The 18,150-nt window shown below is 42.2% G+C and overlaps 2 protein-coding genes across 5 annotated transcripts in view; one reads left to right on the forward strand and one right to left on the reverse strand.

Moving 5' to 3' along the window:
* Window positions 1-7,589, reverse strand: part of qng1 (Q-nucleotide N-glycosylase 1) — a 34,565-nt gene extending 26,976 nt beyond the window's left edge. Inside the window, exons 1-2 of the mRNA XM_043712979.2 lie at window positions 7,434-7,589; window positions 2,933-3,281 (exon numbers count right to left, since the gene is read on the reverse strand). Coding sequence (XP_043568914.1) covers window positions 2,933-3,269 — 337 coding nt within the window. The 5' untranslated portion in view covers window positions 3,270-3,281; window positions 7,434-7,589. The remainder of the gene's footprint in view (window positions 1-2,932; window positions 3,282-7,433) is intronic.
* A 96-nt stretch (window positions 7,590-7,685) lies between these two features.
* Window positions 7,686-18,150, forward strand: part of LOC122561287 (kinesin-like protein KIF27) — a 146,206-nt gene continuing 135,741 nt past the window's right edge. For 3 of the 4 annotated variants that reach the window (XM_043712943.2, XM_087997660.1, XM_087997662.1), the window contains exons 1-2: window positions 7,686-7,818; window positions 17,273-17,358. The gene's annotated coding sequence lies outside the window, so the exon portion shown is untranslated. The remainder of the gene's footprint in view (window positions 7,819-17,272; window positions 17,359-18,150) is intronic. The other variant, XM_087997654.1, reaches the window with a different exon arrangement.

An 18,150-nucleotide genomic window follows, 5' to 3' on the forward strand; every position in this document is an offset into this window, starting at 1 on the left:
CTGGTTACTACATAGTCTGGAAAATATTAGGATATCAGTTTTCACCCCTCAGTTTCTTGGTCTTCCTTGGGCTTCTCCCCAAAAGGGTGTCACACCCACCTGGGATCCTGCCAAATCATTCCAGAGAACAAACTGAATTCCTGGAACTGACACTCTGTCAATTACTCCCACAATAATTTCCTCATCTTAGGTTGGCACTCCAACCTGATCTTTCTGGCAGTGAAAACACCTTTTCCCAATGCCCTTCTAAAACCACCAGCACTGTAATTTTCTGTATCCCACTCCATTACTGTGAAAACACCTGAAAGCCTTTCACCTCCTGGGCTTCTTTAACCGGTGGTAAAATCTTACCAGTGCTCTCTACTCTTGGTTCTGTAGTGTAGGATCTCCTTTTCTCCCAACTTCTATCCCTTACAGGATGAAATTCTGGCCTGAACCTTGTCTTATGCACCAACATGCACCTGCTAATTCTGCTGTCCTTCTCACTTCCTGAACTTTGTTCCTCCACTTGAATTTTTATGATCTCTGGAAGTGAGTTTTTTAACTCTTCCAGCAGAATAATCTATCGTAGAGCCTCAAAGGTCCTATCTATTTTCAAAGCACACACTCATCTATCAAAAATGACTATGTTTAATTCTTTTGAACTCAGCATAAGTCTGACCTGGTTCCTTCTTTGTGTTTCTGAACCGCTGTCTACATACTTCTGGTACCACTTCACTTTCACTTAAAATAGCCTGTTTAACCTCTTCATAATCGCATAACCGTCTCATATCTGTACTTTATCATCTTGACCACTCACATGACAGCGCCGCAAATACCTTATTAGCTCTGCTTACCAGTTTAACCTGAACTAGCATTACCTATAAATCCTCGGACCACTCCCATCTGCCTCACCAATTTTTCAAATGAAATAAAGGTGGCTTCAACATCTTTCTCATCAAAATGTGGCAGAGTTTTGACATATTTGCCTACATTACTACCTACATTACTATGACTTTGCTGACTAAGTTGCAACTTCAAGTTCAAATTTTCTTTTAGTCTCTCCTGTTCTTCTCTCTCTTTGCTCAGCTAAGAGCGTTTTCTCTCTCTCCCACTGTTTATCTTCTAACTCCATTTTCCTCAATTGTAATTTTAAGTTTTTCTACCTCTACTGTACTTGTCTCTTTCTCTGACACACTTAAGTATTTGAGTAATTCCCTTATAATTTCAGCTTTACTTTTGTTCTGGTTAAACCGAAATCCAACTTCTTTGCTAATTTGAAAATTATGGCTTTTTTCTTTCCTTCTAAATGTTCTTGGCAAATTTGAGTGTCATCTTCAAATCCCAGAACCTCTTTAGCAATTTTAAGAGCCATTTCTCTCACTTTTAATTTAATCAACCACAAGTCACTGTAATTAAACAAATTGTCTCACCTTCATTTGATTTAAAGATTTAGGACGCTAATCTGCAAGTGTTTAAATCTGTTGGGTTTTTTGTACCCCCAAATCTATTCAAATCTGTCTAAACCAGTTCAAATCCCGACAATGAGTCCCAAAACTGTTACATCACGGGGTAAACCCTCCTGCTTAATTCAAACCAGCAACACAGAAAAAATTTGTCCCGTGCAGCAATTTGAAAATTCGAGAGGCCAAGAACTATTTAAAAGTAAAAAGTTACAACTTTATTTCTTTAAGTATAACAGAGAATAATTAACTAACAACTATTTAAACTCCTTCCTCTACCCTATCTTTTACTTTCCTTGCTGTAATACTAGCCCGATAAACCCCCCAATTAGGATTTACTGGAAAATTCAAATTTCAAAACCAGTCAGCTGTCGAACCTTCTCTTCTACAGATTTCTTCGATAGATTTGCTCTCCAGGAGGGTGTTGATGCTATTCTCTGTGCAAACTCATTCTCTAGACAAGCACCTCTCAAAGTTCTGACCAGCAGCCTACATCTGTTGGTCTTTTTAGCAGTTCTCCCTCAACTGTTCAATTTTTCCTGGTCTTATACCCCCAAGGCATCAGATTGTGTCATTTGGCTTTTAATATTGTCAATATACTGAATTCAAACTTGATTGGAGTTTGGTATTTTTTCTGGGTATAATTTAAACGGATTGGCCTAATTCAAATTTGTTTTTGTCTCCATGCAACCAGCTACACTAGTTGCTCAACCAAAAGGTTACATTATATCTTGTTCAGAACACTTGGTGTTGTCAGGTAGTTCTGCTAGCTTTTAATCTTTCTTAAAGGTACAGTACACCCACATCTTCATAACACTAGACTGAGTGAAGTGCAAGTAAATTGTTGCTTCACCTGGAAGGTGTGTCTGGAGCCTTGGATAGTGAGGAGAAGGAAATAAACAGAGAGGTGATGCACCTTGTGTGATTGTATGGGAAGATGCCAAGGGGCTGTGGGAGGTGTTGCAATGTCCTGGAGGCAACTTTCATTTATGGAATGGTGACCATCAAGGTGAGGGGAAGATGTGCCTGGTTGTGACATCTTGGTAGAGGTGACAGTAATGGTGGCTAATGATCCTTTGGATGCGAAGGTTGAAATGATGGTTTGAAAAGCGAGCACTGGGGAGACCCATCTTTGTTGTGGGATGGAAGTGAAAGGGTGAGGACACCCCTCTGATCTGAAGAATGAGACTTTAAAAAGTTGTTCAAAGTGAGGACAAACTCAGCCATTTGAAAGTGGATGGAGATGTGGATAGTTCAGTCTTTTGTTCCAGGAGGAAGCCTCAGAGCCCGAAGACCATTGTAATGGGAATGGACGCCCAGAGGGATGTTACATGATCATGGACAAGAGAAGACTGGTCTCCACGAACTGGAAATCTTGAAACCGATGTAAAGACTCGGAACAATCATGTAAAACTACATGTAAAAAGAAGAGTAAAATGTAGGATTTTTAAAATCTGCCACAAACAATAAAATCAAAAGCAGAAACTCACCTTCATCCAGTGCTCTGTTAATAGCAGCACAAAATGACCAAAAGCCACTATGCATTTTGCCTTTGTATTTAATCAAACACTTGTGATCATCATTTTCAGACCAAAAGGAAAAATTGAGGGTGTCCACGACAAATACCCAGTTGACAGATGCTTCATTCATTGTTTGTGGGTTTAGATCATGAAGTAATTTCCATCCTGTTGCATCAAGTTCCTTTGAATTTCTTTTTTCAAACAGCATTTCAGCAACCTTGCAAACTCCTTTTTCTAATATAAAGACATCTTTGCTGTTGTCAGATATAAATTTTCCAGCTTCCCTTGGCAGCAGTGGTGCATCCATTCTTTTCCTTAACTAGATTTTGAAAGAAAAATGAAACAGACATTTAAACCATGAACAGAAGTTTGCCATTACATACAATAAAGTGCAGGAGTAGATTAAGTAGTTCATACACTTCATACTTACACACCTGAAAAATCACAGCCAGCAACTTATTGATTTTAAGAAAAATAATATTTTGATATTTAAAATTAGTTGTGTCATATTACATTTGTGCCAGTAACCTACAGATAAGCTGGAGCCAATGAAGCTGCTTGTTCCATAAATGCTAAAACCTGGAAGCTCTGCCATTTAAAATTCGGCCACATGGTTATTTTTGTTTTACAAGCATATACAGGGGAACCTCGATTATCCAAATGAGATGGCCAGGCACTATTTCATTTGGACAATTGATTATTTGGTTAATTGATTAAATGCCTTTCCTCTGGGGCTCGGAGTTTTTAAAGTCTGCTCCCCGTTCAGGAGACTTACAGCAGCATACAGCGCACGAGACCCCTCCCCCAACACCGCCCCCCAGTCCCGTCCAACACCACCTCGCCCCGCCCTGTCCAACACCGCGCCCCCCCCGTCCCCAGCCCCGTTCAACACCACCCCTTAATTCCTTGACTATTCAAAAATCTATCTTTGCCTTAAAAATGTTCTACAAGGTAGCCTCAACTGCTTCACTGAGCAGAGAATTCCCCAGATTCACAATCCTTTGGGTGAAGATGTTCTCCTCAACTCAACCTCAAAAATAAGGGGTAGCAGATTTAGGATTATGCCTCCTAGTTCTCATTTCACTGCCAGAGGAAATAACCTAGAGAAAACACTACTATCTTATCTACTCCCTTCATAATTTTATACCACCTCATTCTTTTAAATTCCATTGAGTACGATTCCAGTCTACTCAATCTCTCCATATAAGTGGAGAGATATTGTGTTATAGGTATCTTTACTAACTCACCAGCTCGCTATATTTACTAAATGGAGTTTTCATTCATTCATTCCTCTCTTACTCACAGGCACTCTGTATTTATTGAGTACAGGTACACAATCCTTTATCCGAAATGCTCTAGACCAGCTGGTTTTCAGAATTCAGAGTTTTTCGAATTGCGTAATAAGTGATAGTTCAACAGTGAAATTTTTCAAAATCTTACCGAACAGTAGACTCATTATGAGTAACAGGCCCTGAGACAGAATTGAGGCCTGCCAGTGCTGGGCCATGACCCCCCCATGTCACATATGAGTAACACGCATCGAGTGGATGTGGAGTTGGGTTAACTGTTTGCATGCCAAAGAACCTTGTTAATGAGACAAAAATTTCACATAAAAACTTTCGGATTTTGGAACTTTTCAGATAAAGGATTGTCTACCTGTACCATATTCCCTTTTCATTCATAACTTTGCTATAATGAGTTTCTCGTTCTATCATAAAACCGCAGTTCTGTAGGACCTTTTGCTATTACAAATTAAAACATTCCTTCCAAACTGATTACTGCTATCTCACATCTTCAACTCTTATCAGACCTATTTTTACATCAAAAGCTACCTCTGAATCAGTGTCAATATAGTAATATATTAAGAAGAATGACTCCCCACCATCAAGTCACCATAAAGGTTATAATATTAATCTTATCAATCTTCTTTCATGACGCACCTAGATTACAGAACACCAAACAGTTTCCCTAAATTAGAATGATGTGGAGGTGCCAGTGTTGGAGTGGGATGGACAAAGATAAAAAAAAATCACAACACCAGGTTATAGTCCAACAGGTTTATTTGGAAGTACTAGCTTTCGGAGTGTTTTTCCTTCATCAGGTAGCTGTGCAGCAGGTTCGTAGGACACAAACCTTTTAAAACAGGGCCACTCTCCCCTTAACTGACAAAACAGTGCTTCTGTGAAATAGGGTGAATGAATGAAACTCACACCTGCAAATGGTAAAGAAATTTCACAACCCAGCTGCAGTAATCAATTTAATATCCTTTTTTTCATTAAGTACAGGTACAATTTCTAACTTATTTACAGCTATGGATCTAGTATTTTTACTCAGATTTACTAACTTAAAAAAGGACTAACACCTCTTAATTATGCGACCAGTCCAGACAGATACTCTTATTTCTACCAGGAGTAGCAGCCAGCACTTCACAAATGTTTAAACCATCTCCTGTTTCCCGAGGACAGAAGTCCCCAAACCACAATAGATAAAAAATGTGACACCATAATGGTACATTAAAATTCCAGTTAAGAACTGTGTATAAAGAGACTACTCTAAGAACTGTACTTCAGGATTCTATTGCCATCTTGAACTTGTGCTACTGTAGTTGCTGAATAATGACGCTATTTTCACCACTCACTGATGTCACTTGTTATTTTAACACAATCCCACAAAGCCAACCCTCTCAATTCTAGAATCAACCTTGTGAGCCTCCTCTGCACCCCTTCCAGTGCCAGTAAATCCTCTCAACTAAGGAGACCAAAGGTGCACACAGTACTCCAGACTGGCCTCACCTGCATCCTATACAGCTGCAGCATAACCTCCCTATTTTTAAACTCCTTCTCTCTACCAAAGATGGACAATATTCCATTTGTCTTAATTTCCTGCTGCAGCTGCAAACCGACTTCTTGTGATTTATGCACAAGGACCACCCAGGCCCCCCGGGTAGCAGCATGCTGCAATTTTCATCATTTACATAATAGCTCAGTTTACTATTACTCCTACCAAAATGAATGACCTCACATTTACCAACATTGTGCTCCATCTGTAAGAACTCTGCTCACACACTTAACCTATCTGTAGTCCTTTGCAGGTTTTCAGTGAACTCTAAAAGAGAAAGTGAGGATTGCAGACACTGGAGATCAGAGTCAAAAATTCCGTAATGATGAAGACCCTGGTATAGGATTTTATCTTCTCTGCCTCCATGTGTGTTTTAATTTAACCAAACTGTGATTTCTCCTTCCAAGAGAATCCCTAACTATGAGATAAATTATTCCTGTCTTATTACACAGGACTAGATACAGGATAGCTTGCTCCCTCATGGGTTCCATTATATCCTGTTCGAGGAAGCTGTCAGATGCATTCTATGAACTCCTCTGCAAGGCTGCCTTGACTGACTGGATTTGACCAATCAATATGTAGATTGAAATTCCCCAATGATAATTGGCATGCCATCTTTTTACATGCATCAGTTATTTCTTTGTTTACTGCCCCCCTGACCATGATGTTTTTCTCCTTATTAATTTCCACCCACATTGATAGACCCAACATAGTGAAGCATTCCAGATAAAATCTTTATAATGGATACTCATCAAATTGGCAATTTTGGGGGGAAAAAAAAGACGATAAAACCTTTACAATCAATACACGTCTCTGAGGTGAAATTTCAAAATCCACAGGTGCACTGATGTCACGGGAAGGCAATACATTTAGTAGTCCTCGTCAATGCACAAAGTTCTGTATGGCCACTTTATCATCGCTGAAAGCGATGACAGAACTTACCCAACAACCGCAACGAGACTCGTAAAGTACACGGGACACCAGGTTATAGTTAATCTTGCGTTTTCAAGTAAACCTGTAGGACTGTAACGTGGTGTCGCGTGTTCTTTGACCTTGTCCTACCTAGTCCAACAGCGGCATCTCCACGTCAATGAGGGTTCACCAGCCTCGAGAGCACGTTGGAGGAAAAAGTTTGGGAAGCTCAGTTTTGGATTATACATTAAAAGGATCTACGATTCGATCAACTCAAAACAAAATCGTACATTTCAAAATTCAAATCAAGATTGTTAGAAAGCTGTCACGGAGACTTGTGCATGCGCCTTATGTCAAGGCCTGGAAATAAAAATTTACATCTAGTGAAACATAATTCTCAGAACAAGTTACCCTGAAAATAAGTATTAGTGTATTCGAAAAATCACAGTAAACTCAAAAAGTTTGGGGAAACCCTGGTCGACATGGACATGTTAGACCGAAGGTTCTCATCCCATGCTGTATGATTCTGTGAATGTGATTGAAAAAATATGGCTAAATGTAACGCTGGATACTAAAGATAAAAGAAGCAGAGCGCCAGATTTCCCAGCCGCTGGTTATTTCGCTGGATTGTGGTGTCCAGGAACCAAACCTCGTGGCACCACATCTCTGCATGAGTGTTAACCAAGAGACAGCAACTAAACCCGTTGGCCGGTCAACTTACCTCTGGACGACAAAAAAGCAGACTTCACAACACTCCGACTCCGTCAAAAGCTTCTCAGATCTTTGTACTGTATTCGAAAACAGTCAACGGCCTCAGCCAGGGCAGAAGAGGGGCATGTCTGACTTGTCACCATTTTGAGCCAATCCACTTTCACCTGCCGAGCGTGAAGGAGGCCGGCCAGCCGGCTGGCGGTTCTGCGCACGCGCAATAACACCCCCTCTCCGGCTGCCATCTTTGTAAGGTCCGAACCAGCCGGAAGTGATGTTGCTAGGACACACTAATAAACAGAGAGTAACTGCAAGTCGTTGGCTTCGCAACTGATCGGACTTCTCCATCCTCGATAAATATGCAGGCACCGACTTAAATCAAAAGAGCCGTGCCGGACGTAAGTCAGAAAGAAGTTACAGGCCCCCTGTGTACGGTGAATGTTCACTAAATTGGTGCCTGGAATGTGAGAGGGTTATCCCAAAAGGCTGAGTAAATAGGGTCTGTATTCTCTGGAATTTAGAAGAATGAGAGGTGATCTCATTGAAACATTTAAGATTCTGAAGAGACCTGATGGGGTAGACACTGACTGGTTGCATTTATCTAGCATTTTTAGGCTAAATAACCCAGGCACTTGCAATACTTGCCATCAAGTAAACAATGGCAAAAGTGAGGACTGCAGATGCTGGAAATCAGAGTCTAGATTGGAGTGGTGCTAGAAAAGCACAGAAGGTCAGGCAGCATCCGAGGGGCAGGAAAATCGATGTTTCAGGCCAAAGCCCTTCATCAGGAATGAAGGCCTAATCTAATCTAGACTCTAATCAAGTAACAATATCTAACCAGGTGTAGCACAGAACCAATAAGTAGTAGGAGGATCTAAAATAGAAATTGCTGGAAAAGCACAGCAGGACTGGAAGCATCTGTGGAGAGAAATTCCCTGACCTGTGAGCAAGCTCTCAGAATATGGGAGCTATAATTTAGAACTAAGACGTGGAGAAATCTATGCATTTGGTTGGGTGTGAATTTTTGGAATTTTCTATCTTAGAGGGTTGTGGATCATTTTGTATACTATAAGGCAGATACAGACAGACTTTTGGGCTCTCAGAAAAGTGGAGTTTAACTTGATTAACCATGACTATGTTGGATAGTAGAGCAGGCTCAATGGGCTGTATGGTCTTTTCCTACTCCTATTCCTTATGTTCCTAATGCTCAGCAGGAGAAGGAAATCATGACTGAAAGAAGAGGAGAAGACACCAAAAGTGGCAAAAGTACCAAGGCATAAAGCTGGGCTGACTTGGCAATGCAACCATTAGATTTAGCTGTTCGCAGTGAACAGTCTGGCAGGATGTGCAGCCCTAATGAGTGTAATCACCCGATAAAGCTCTAGGTCAGTGCATTAAGAAAAACACATCTCACCCTCTCACTAGTTTGCCAGGCTAATTCACACTGGAAACTTTCTCCTCTCAACCTAAAGGTTGCATTGACAGTTCAGGACTGGTGATTGTGGTTGAAATATCCCTGTTGTTATGAAAGGGTTTTTGTCTCTGTTCCAGGTGTGGATACACTACTGACATTGTACAGTGTTTGTTATTGAAGCTGATTTGGAGTTACAAGTCACACTATTGTGTTTATATTGTGGACCAATTGGCAACAAATTAGAGATGATAATGTGCCATTTACTGTGTGGCTACGCTAATAATGCTACATTTATAGAGTCGTAGAGACGTACAGCATGGAAACAGACCCATCGGTCCAACCCGTCCATGCCGACCAGATATCCCAACCCAATCTCATCCCACCTGCCAGCACTTGGCCCATATCCCTCCAAACCCTTCCTATTCATATACCCATCCAAATGCCTCTTAAATGTTGCAATTGTACCAGCCTCCACCACTTCCTCTGGCAGCTCATTCCATACATGTACCACCCTGAGTGAAAAAGTTGCCCTGTAGGTCTCTTTTATATCTTTCCCCTCTCACCCTAAATCTATGCCCTCTAGTTCTGGACTCCCTGACCCCAGGGAAAAGACCTTGCCTAGTTACCCTATCCATGCCCCTCATAATTTTATAAACCTCTATAAGGTCACCTTCAGCCTCCGATGCTCCAGGGAAAACAGCCCCAGCCTGCTTTGCACGCAATATTCCAACAGTGGCCTAACCAATTTCCTGGGAGAAAATGAGGACTGCAGATGCTGGAGTACCAGAGTTGAAAAATGTCATGCTGGAAAAATACAGCAGGCCAGGCAGTATCCGAGGAGCAGGAGAATCGATGTTTTGGGCATAAGCCCTTCTTCAGCCCAATTTCCTGTACAGCCGCAACATGGCCTCTCAACTCCTGAACTCAATACTCCGACCAATAAAGGAAAGCATACCAAACGCCTTCTTTCCTATCCTATCTACCTGCGACTCCACTTTCAAGGAGCAATGAACCTGCACTCCAAGGTCTCTTTGTTCAGCAACGCTCCCTAGGACCTTACCATTAAGTGTATAAATCCTGCTAAGATTTGCTTTCCCAAAATGCAACACCTCGCATTTATCTGAATTAAACTCCATCTACCACTTCTCAGCCCATTGGCCCATCTGGTCAAGATCTTGTTGTAATCTGAGGTTACCCTCTTTGCTGTCCACTACACCTCCAAGCACTTTTAGGCTAAATATTCAAGGCACTTGCAAGGAGTGTCATCAAGTAACAATATCTAACCAGATACAGTAGGAGGATCGAAAACAGAAATTGCTGGAAAAAACTCAGCAGGACTGGCAGCAACTGTGGAGAGAAATCAGAGTTAATGTTTTGGTTTGAGTGACTCTTCTTCAGAACTGATTGTACCTAGGAGAAGGTTGGTATGTGTGTTGGAGAAAGGATGGATTGATAATGGATTGTTTGTGGTAGCAGCCCAATGTGATGGTTTCCTCTACATTGGGGAGACAAAGCACAGACTGGGCAACTGCTTTGCAGAACACCTACATTCCGTTTGCAAAAATGACCCTGAGCTTTCCACTGCCTGCCATTTCAATACCTCATTTTCCACTTGGAAACCCTGCAACCTTCTGCACCCAATATCAATTTTAATGATTTAGGCCGTTCCCCCAGATCTTTATCCCAACCCCCACTCATGAGGCCTTGTCATCATATGGGCTGCTACCACAGACAACCTATTGTCAGCTACTAACAGTCTCCATTAGCAGATTTTCATTCCCCCAGACTGACCTTTACACATTTCTTTGTCTGTCCAATTGTTTTTCTCTCTCTTTCTCTCTCTGCCCCTCTCTGTCTGTCTGTCTGTCTATCTCTCTCTTTCTCTTTCTCTCTTATATATAAAATCTCTGGGCTCCATCGCCACCTATCATTTACTCCTCCCCTCTCCCATCATCCTTTCTGTAGCATATATACCCACATTTTCCTAAGCCACAAGCAGTTCTGAGGAATGTCCACTGGACCTGAAACAGTAACTTTGCTTTCTCTGCGCAGATGTTGCCAGATCTGCTGAGTTTTTTCAATAATTTTTAATTTCCAGGCATCTGCAGTTTTTTTTGTCCAGTATATTTTTTTTAGACATAAGGGGCCTAAAACTGTTCATGGTATTCTTGATATGGATGGGAGGAATCCCTTGACCAATGGTCTCTCCAAGCTGCTCTGATGTTCTGGATCCCAGAAGTCACTGCTGTGCACTGGCTTTGGAGGCCCATATAGCTAGGAAGAAAATTATATGGAATGATTGAGGAGATGTTTCTTGACTCCTCCCCATTAAATTTGGCGTTTTATCTGGGCCTGCATATGTAATTAGTTGAATAGGTAAAATAGCAAGAAGAAACTTGACCTGTCCCCAAACAGAAGCAGATCCCACTTTTCAGCCCATCTCCTTGAAGACTCCAGCTAGTGTCTGCATTTACAGAGGCCGAAGGGCCTGTTTCCACACTGTAATGTAATGTAATCTAATCTAATCTTAAGTATTATAAACACATACTTCCTAACTCAAACTCCTGCAGTTTCACTTATCGGGTCAAGTAAAACTCCAAGTAACACCCACCACCAGCACACAATTATTACACATTTAACAACTTTTTCATAATTATGGGACAAGATTCCAGTCTCTCTGAAATTATGGTCCTGTTTTCAGCAGATGTCTCCATTTCCTTGGAAGATCATTTCTTCTTAGTTAACAAACTGTTGGACCTGGTATCCACTTCCTTTTGGTGACATCCACATCCTTTTCAGGGTAACAGCTTAGCAAAATAAAGGGCAGAAGAAGACCAATTAACAATATGAAAAGTTTCAATCAAGCATGGTGTCAAATCTGCACAGTGATCCTCTGTCTCACTTTCTCCTCCCTTACCAGCCGTGTTGCTTGTCCTTCGAAGTGAAGATGTCATAGATATCGTCTTGGATATTGATAAGTTCTAGTGAGTATGTAAGTGACTGCTAAAGCCAAGCTGTGCCTGGAAGTTTCTACTGCAAATAAAACAGGATTCTGAAGATGATTGAGTTCTGGACAAGCAGCTGGCTGAGAATTTCTGGTCCTTGCATTTCTTTTGGCCTTTGATATGTACTAGCTTTCAAATGAATCTGCATATTTCTTATTTAATTATGTCAGGCACAGCATTCCTGATCAATTTTCTTCTAGAACCTAGAATCAATATCAAAATTCCCAAGCAAAACCTCAGTGTTTCCATATTGTGCTTCCATTGCTATTACAAACATTACAGACTTTCCATTCAAGATTTGTTTTAATAAATGAGTGTTAGTCATTCTGGACGAATGAATATTCCTGATGAAGGGCTTTTGATCAAACCGTCGACTCTCCTGTACTTTGAATGCTGCCTGATCTGCTTTACATTTCTGGCGCCACACTTTTCCGCTCTGATCTCCAGCATCTGCAGTCCTTTCTCCTGGATGAATGAACAGTCCACCTCACTTGTTACTGTCTCAATATGATGAAGCTTCCAAAGCAGGTCAAGTAAACTAGTTTAGTGTGATGCAGGTACATAGTTCAGATCTCGCATGTCACAGCATAGTGGACAGAACTAATGCTCAATAGGTTTTCAGTCTGATGGGCACACTTATTCCTTTTCGTTCAAAATCTACTGAAGGCTACACTTGCTTTGGTAATCTTGCTTGTACCCTGTCATCAATAGACACAGTTTGAGAGAGTTTGCAAATTATATTTTCTGGTCATAGGCTGAAATTTTAGGCTCAAGATGGGGCTTTCCTGGAACAGGCTGGCTCATAACTTCACTTTCTTTTGTACACTGATGTTGTGAACATGTGTTGTAAACAAGTCTATTATGCTGCATGACTAGCTCTGATTCTGCAGCTAGTGCACAAATATCAGCAAACTGGAAATTACAAAGAAAATAAAACCAAATACCGTGGTTGCTAGAAATCTGAAATAAAAACTGAAAATGCTGGAGAAACTCAGCAGATCTTCTCTGATAGCAAGATCATAATTGTATCCCACATGGTTTTTAATTGTTGCTCTATCCTGCCCCAATATATTTTACATAATATTACAGAGGACACGTGACACAGAAACAGGCCATCTGGCCCAACCAGTCCATGTTGGCAGTTATTCATCACATGAGCTCTTTGACATCTTCCTTCAACTAAATCTATCATCATAACTGTTTAATTCCCTCTTCTTCATAGGCTTGTTTAGCTTCCCCTTAAACACACCCATAATATTCACTTCAGCTACTCCGTGTGGAAGTGAATTCCACATGCTTACCATGTTTTTGGGTTAAGAATTCTTTTCTGAATTTCTTATTGGATTTCTTTCTGCCTGTCTTATATTAACAGTTTTTACAGTGATGTTGTTTCACATAAGTGGAACAAACCTCCAGTGGGGTTTTAGAAACTAGGGAGTGCAATTTTTGAGAAGATATGTAACTCGGGTTGAGGTTCAGGTTGTAAGTTTGGTCGCTGAGCTGGTAGGTTCATTCTCAGACGTTTCATCACCACGCTAGGTAACATCAACAGTGAGTGTCCATTGATGCGCTTGTGTTTTGTCCCACTTTCTATTTATGTGTCTTGGTCTTTTAAGGTGGGTGATATCATTTCCAGTTCTTTTCCCAGAGATTAGTAAATGGGGTCCAATGGTGGAGTCCAAATCTATGTATTATTGATGGAGTTCCGGTTTGAATGCTAGGCCTCTAGGAATTCCCGTGCATGTCACTGTTTAGCCTGTCTGAGGATGGATGTGTTGTCCCCGTCAAAGCAGTGTCCTTCTTTGTCTGTGTGTAAAGACATTAATGATAGCTGGTCATGTCTTTTGGTGGCTAGTTGGTGTTCGTGTATCCTGGTGGCTAATTTCCTGCCAGTCCGATGTAGTGTTTGTTTCAGTCCTTGCAGGGTATTTTGTAAATGAGATTTGTTTTGCTGGTTGTTGATACAGGGTCCTTTAGGGTCATCAGTAGCTGTTTCAGTGTGTTGATAGGTTTGTGGGCTACCATAATGCCAAGAGGTCAGAGTCTAGTAGTCATCCTCGAGATGTCCTTGATGTACGGTAGTGTGAGAGTGTTGTGTCTTCTTGTTTGGGTTAGTTGTTTAGAATCGGCGGACTGTGTTTATCGGGTACCTGTTGTTCTTGAATACGCTGTATAGGTATTTTTCTTCTGCTGCTCATAATTCCTGGGTGCTGAAGTGTGTTGTGGTTCATTTAAATAGTGTCCTGATGAAGCTCTGTGGGATGATTGCTCCTGTAGTTGAGTATCTGTTCTGTGTGTGTTGCTTTCCTGTAGACGCTGGTACACAGTTCTGCATTGACTGTTTGTTCCACTGTGACATTTAGGAAGGGAGTCTGTTGTTGTTCTCTTCCTGTTTGGTGAAATTTATGCCAGTAAGGATGTTGTTAATGATCTTGTAGGTTTCCTTTAATTTGTTCCGTTTCATAATGATAAAGATGTCATCCACATAGATTGGGTAGGATCTTAGGCAGGGCTGTTGGTTCGAGTCTCTGCATTACTGCTTCTGCTAAGAATTCTGATAAATAGGGACTATTAGAAGAATAAAATCAATGAATCCATTATCTGCGTAGCTTCTTCTTTCAATGTTTTGGGATGCAGGCCATTAACCCCAAGTAACTTGTTGATTTGAAGTTCTGTCAATTTATACAGCACAATATCCTTACTAATAATACTATCTCCAAGTTTCTAATTATTGCAAAACCTTTGGTTCCCTGCTATGTTTTTATGTCTTCTGTGAAGATAGATACAAAGTAACAATTAATCTTTCCACTATTTCCTTATTCACTGTGATTTTCAAGATGGCAACCTATAACGGGAAGTGTACCACCGGGATCAGCACTAGGCCCATAATTATTTACAATATATATTAATTGGATGAGGAAAGTGAATATATTGTAACCAAGTGGGTGGATGACACAAAAATAAGTGGGAAGGCAAATGGTGAGGATGATACAAAGAGGGGATCTGATTGAATGGTGGAGCAAACTTGATAGGTTGAATAGGCAAAAGTGAGTACTGCTGATGCTGGAGATCAGAGTCAAGATTAGAGTGCTGCTGGAAAAGCACAGCAGATCAGGCAGCTTCCCAGGAGCAGGAAAATCGATGTTTCAGGCAAAGGCCCTTTATCAGGAATGAGTCTGAGAGCCTTGGGGGTGGAGATATAAATGGGAGGAGGGTGGGACTGGAGGGGGGGGGAGGTAGCTGAGAGTGCAGTAGGTGGATGGAAGTGGGGTAAAGGTGATAGGTCGGATGGGAGGGTGGAGCGGGTAGGTGGGAAGGAAGATGAACAGATGGGACAGGTCATGAGAATGGTGCTGAGCTGGAAGGTTGGAACTGGGGTAAGGTGGGAGGAGGGGATATGAGGAAACTGGTGAAGTCCACATTGATGCCCTGGGGTTGGAGGGTCCCGAGGTTGAAGATGAGTTCTTTCTCCAGGCATCGGGTGGTAAGGGAGTGGGGATGGAGGAGGCCCAGGACCTGCATGTCCTCGGCAGAGTGGGAGGGGACGTTGAAATGGTCAGCCATGGAGCGGTGGGGTTGATTGGTGCTGGTACCTGGGAGATGTTCTCTGAAGCACTCTGCGAGTAAGTGTCCAGTCTCCCCAATGTGGAGGAGACCACATCGGGAGGAATGGATACGGTAAATGACATGTGTGAAAGTGCAAGTGAAACTTTGATGGATATGGAAGGCTCCTTTGGGGCCTTGGACGGAGGTGAGGGGGGAGGTGTGGGTGCAGGTTTTGCAATTCCTGCGGTGGCAGGGGGCGGTGCCAGTGGGGGGTGTGTGGTTTTTTAGGGGGCGTGGACCTGACCAGGTATTTGTGAAGGGAACGGCCTTTATGAAAAATGGATCGGGGTAGGGAGAGAAATATATCTCTGGTGGTGGGGTCCGTTTGTGGCGGAAATGGCAGAGGATAATGCGATGTATGCGGAGGTTGGTCAAGGGGAAGGTGAGGACCAGGGTGCGTTATGTCCTTGTTGTGGTTGGAGGGGTGGGGTTCGAGGGCGGAGGTACGGGACGTGGATGAGATGCGCTGAGGGCATCATCAACCACATGGGAGGGGAAATTATGGTCTTTAACGAAGGAGGCCATCTGGTGTGTTCTGTCATGGGACTGTTCCTCCTGGGAGCAGATGAGAAGAGGTGGAAGAATTGGGAATAAGGGATAACATTTTTGCAGGAGGCAGGGTGGGAGGAGGTGTAATCCAGATAGCTGGGGAGTCGGTGGGTTTGTAGAACATGTCAGTGTTGAGTCGGTCACCATTGATGGAGATGGAGAGGCCCAGGAAGGGGAGAGAGGTGTCAGAGATGGTCCAGGTGAATTTAGGGTCAGGGTGGAATGTGTTGGTGAAGTTGATGAACTGTTCGACTTGCACGAGGTGACGCCGATGCAATCATCAGTGTAGTGGAGGAAAAGGTGGTGAGTGGTGCCGGTGTAACTCCAGAAGATAGAGTGTTCCACAAAGCTGACAGGTATAGCTGGGGCCCATGGGGGTACCATGCTGGAACCCCACCCTTCCAACCGCAAGGACAGAACACTCCCCAGTCCTCATGTTCCACCTCACAACCTCTGCTTACATCGCATCATCCTCCGTGATTTCCGCCACCTACAAACGCACCCCACGACCTGAAATATATTTCCCTCCCCATTCCTATCTGCTTTCCGTAAAGACAGTTCCTTCTGCGACTACCTGGTCAGGTCCACATCCCCTAACAACCCACTGTTCCTTGCCACCGCAGGAATTGCAAAACCCCTGCACTCACCTCCGCCCAAGGCCTCAAAGGAGCCTTCCACATACGTCAAAGTTTCACCTGCACTTTCACACATGTCATTTACTATATCTGTTGCTCCCAGTGTGGTCTCATCTACACTGGGGAGACTGGACGCCTACTCGCAGAGCACTTCAGAGAACATCCCATTTATCTCTCCACCCCCAAGGCTCCCAGCCTCATTTCTGATGAAGGGCATTTGGCCGAAATGTCAATTTTCCTGCTCCTCAGATGCTGCCTGACCTGCCTTTCCAGCACCACTCTAATCTTGATAGGTTGAGTGGCCTATTTCCGTTTCTATGTTTTATGGCTTTACAGTCTTGTGGTTATAATTTTCCACTTCTTCTAAGGTTCCCACATTTACTTTTATTAATCATTTTCTTTTTACATAGTTACAGAAACTTTCACAATCTCTGTTGTGTCTATTGCCTATTTTCTTCCTCTTTAACATAAGCTTGGTCATCTTCACTGAATTATTAAACCCTCCCTATCCTCATACTTGCCAACTTAAAAAGACAATTCTTCTTTTAGTATAATCCTTTCTTGAACTTCTCAGGTTAGCCACAGTTGCATGATTACTTTGGACAATCTTTAGGTTAATGGTAATATTTCTTTTTCTTGTCAGGTTTGGATGGAACAATGGCAGCAGTATGCACATGATCACCACCGCATTAATTCCCTGAGGTGTAAAGACATCAATCAAAGGCCATTGTAGGTCACAAATCATTTGAAACATTGCTGTTCAGCAATTTAACAAAGGCAAAGTTTTACATATTTTAAGTCTGTTTGAATAATTTCAATGTTTACTGTTGTACTCTACTCCTTGTAACCAAACAAATGAACTACAGTAACTATCTAAAAATGAATTCAATTTCGTAGAAAGGGAAGTAGATCATTTGGTTCAAACAGCCTTCTTTGGTGATTTATCTTACACATTTGCCTATTTTTGACACTGTACCCATGCCAATTTATTCTTTCTTCATACAACCATTTATTCAAATGATTCATAAATGCTGATATGGACATTCTCTGGACATTCATTCGGGCTGAAGTGGAGGCTGAAAGCCTGCATTATGTGGAGAAGTCGTATTCAACGTGATTTTCTCCATAGTGGCCAATTAATGGCCAAAGAGCAGACAAGCACCCAGTTAAGGGTGGCAGGTGGGCTCTTGACTCTGGAGAACCTATCAGTGGCTGTCCAGCATAAAAACAGCAGCAGGAATCAATAGAAGATAACTTAGGGAAAGGGTGCTTCAAAATGGAGATTTCCTCTCGCAAGCAATTTAAGTTTAAATTAAAAATTACACCATTGTGGCCAGGGTAGGAGGATTCCTATACAAAATGTTTTGAGACTGCTGCTTTATCCAAGTGGACAGGCAGAGGTCTGGCCCTGCTGCCTCTGGGTAACTAAACTGGCCCTGTTGCCAGAGAAACCTAGAGGCTGACTGGAAAATTTCTATCGATCTCCTTTAGTTCATCTTAAGTTGGCATATGGATAGATGG

The sequence above is a fragment of the Chiloscyllium plagiosum genome, unplaced genomic scaffold (assembly GCF_037043375.1).
Source record: "Chiloscyllium plagiosum isolate Xiang-an unplaced genomic scaffold, Cpla_swu_hap1 HiC_scaffold_2, whole genome shotgun sequence".
NCBI classification, from domain to species: Eukaryota; Metazoa; Chordata; class Chondrichthyes; order Orectolobiformes; family Hemiscylliidae; genus Chiloscyllium; species Chiloscyllium plagiosum.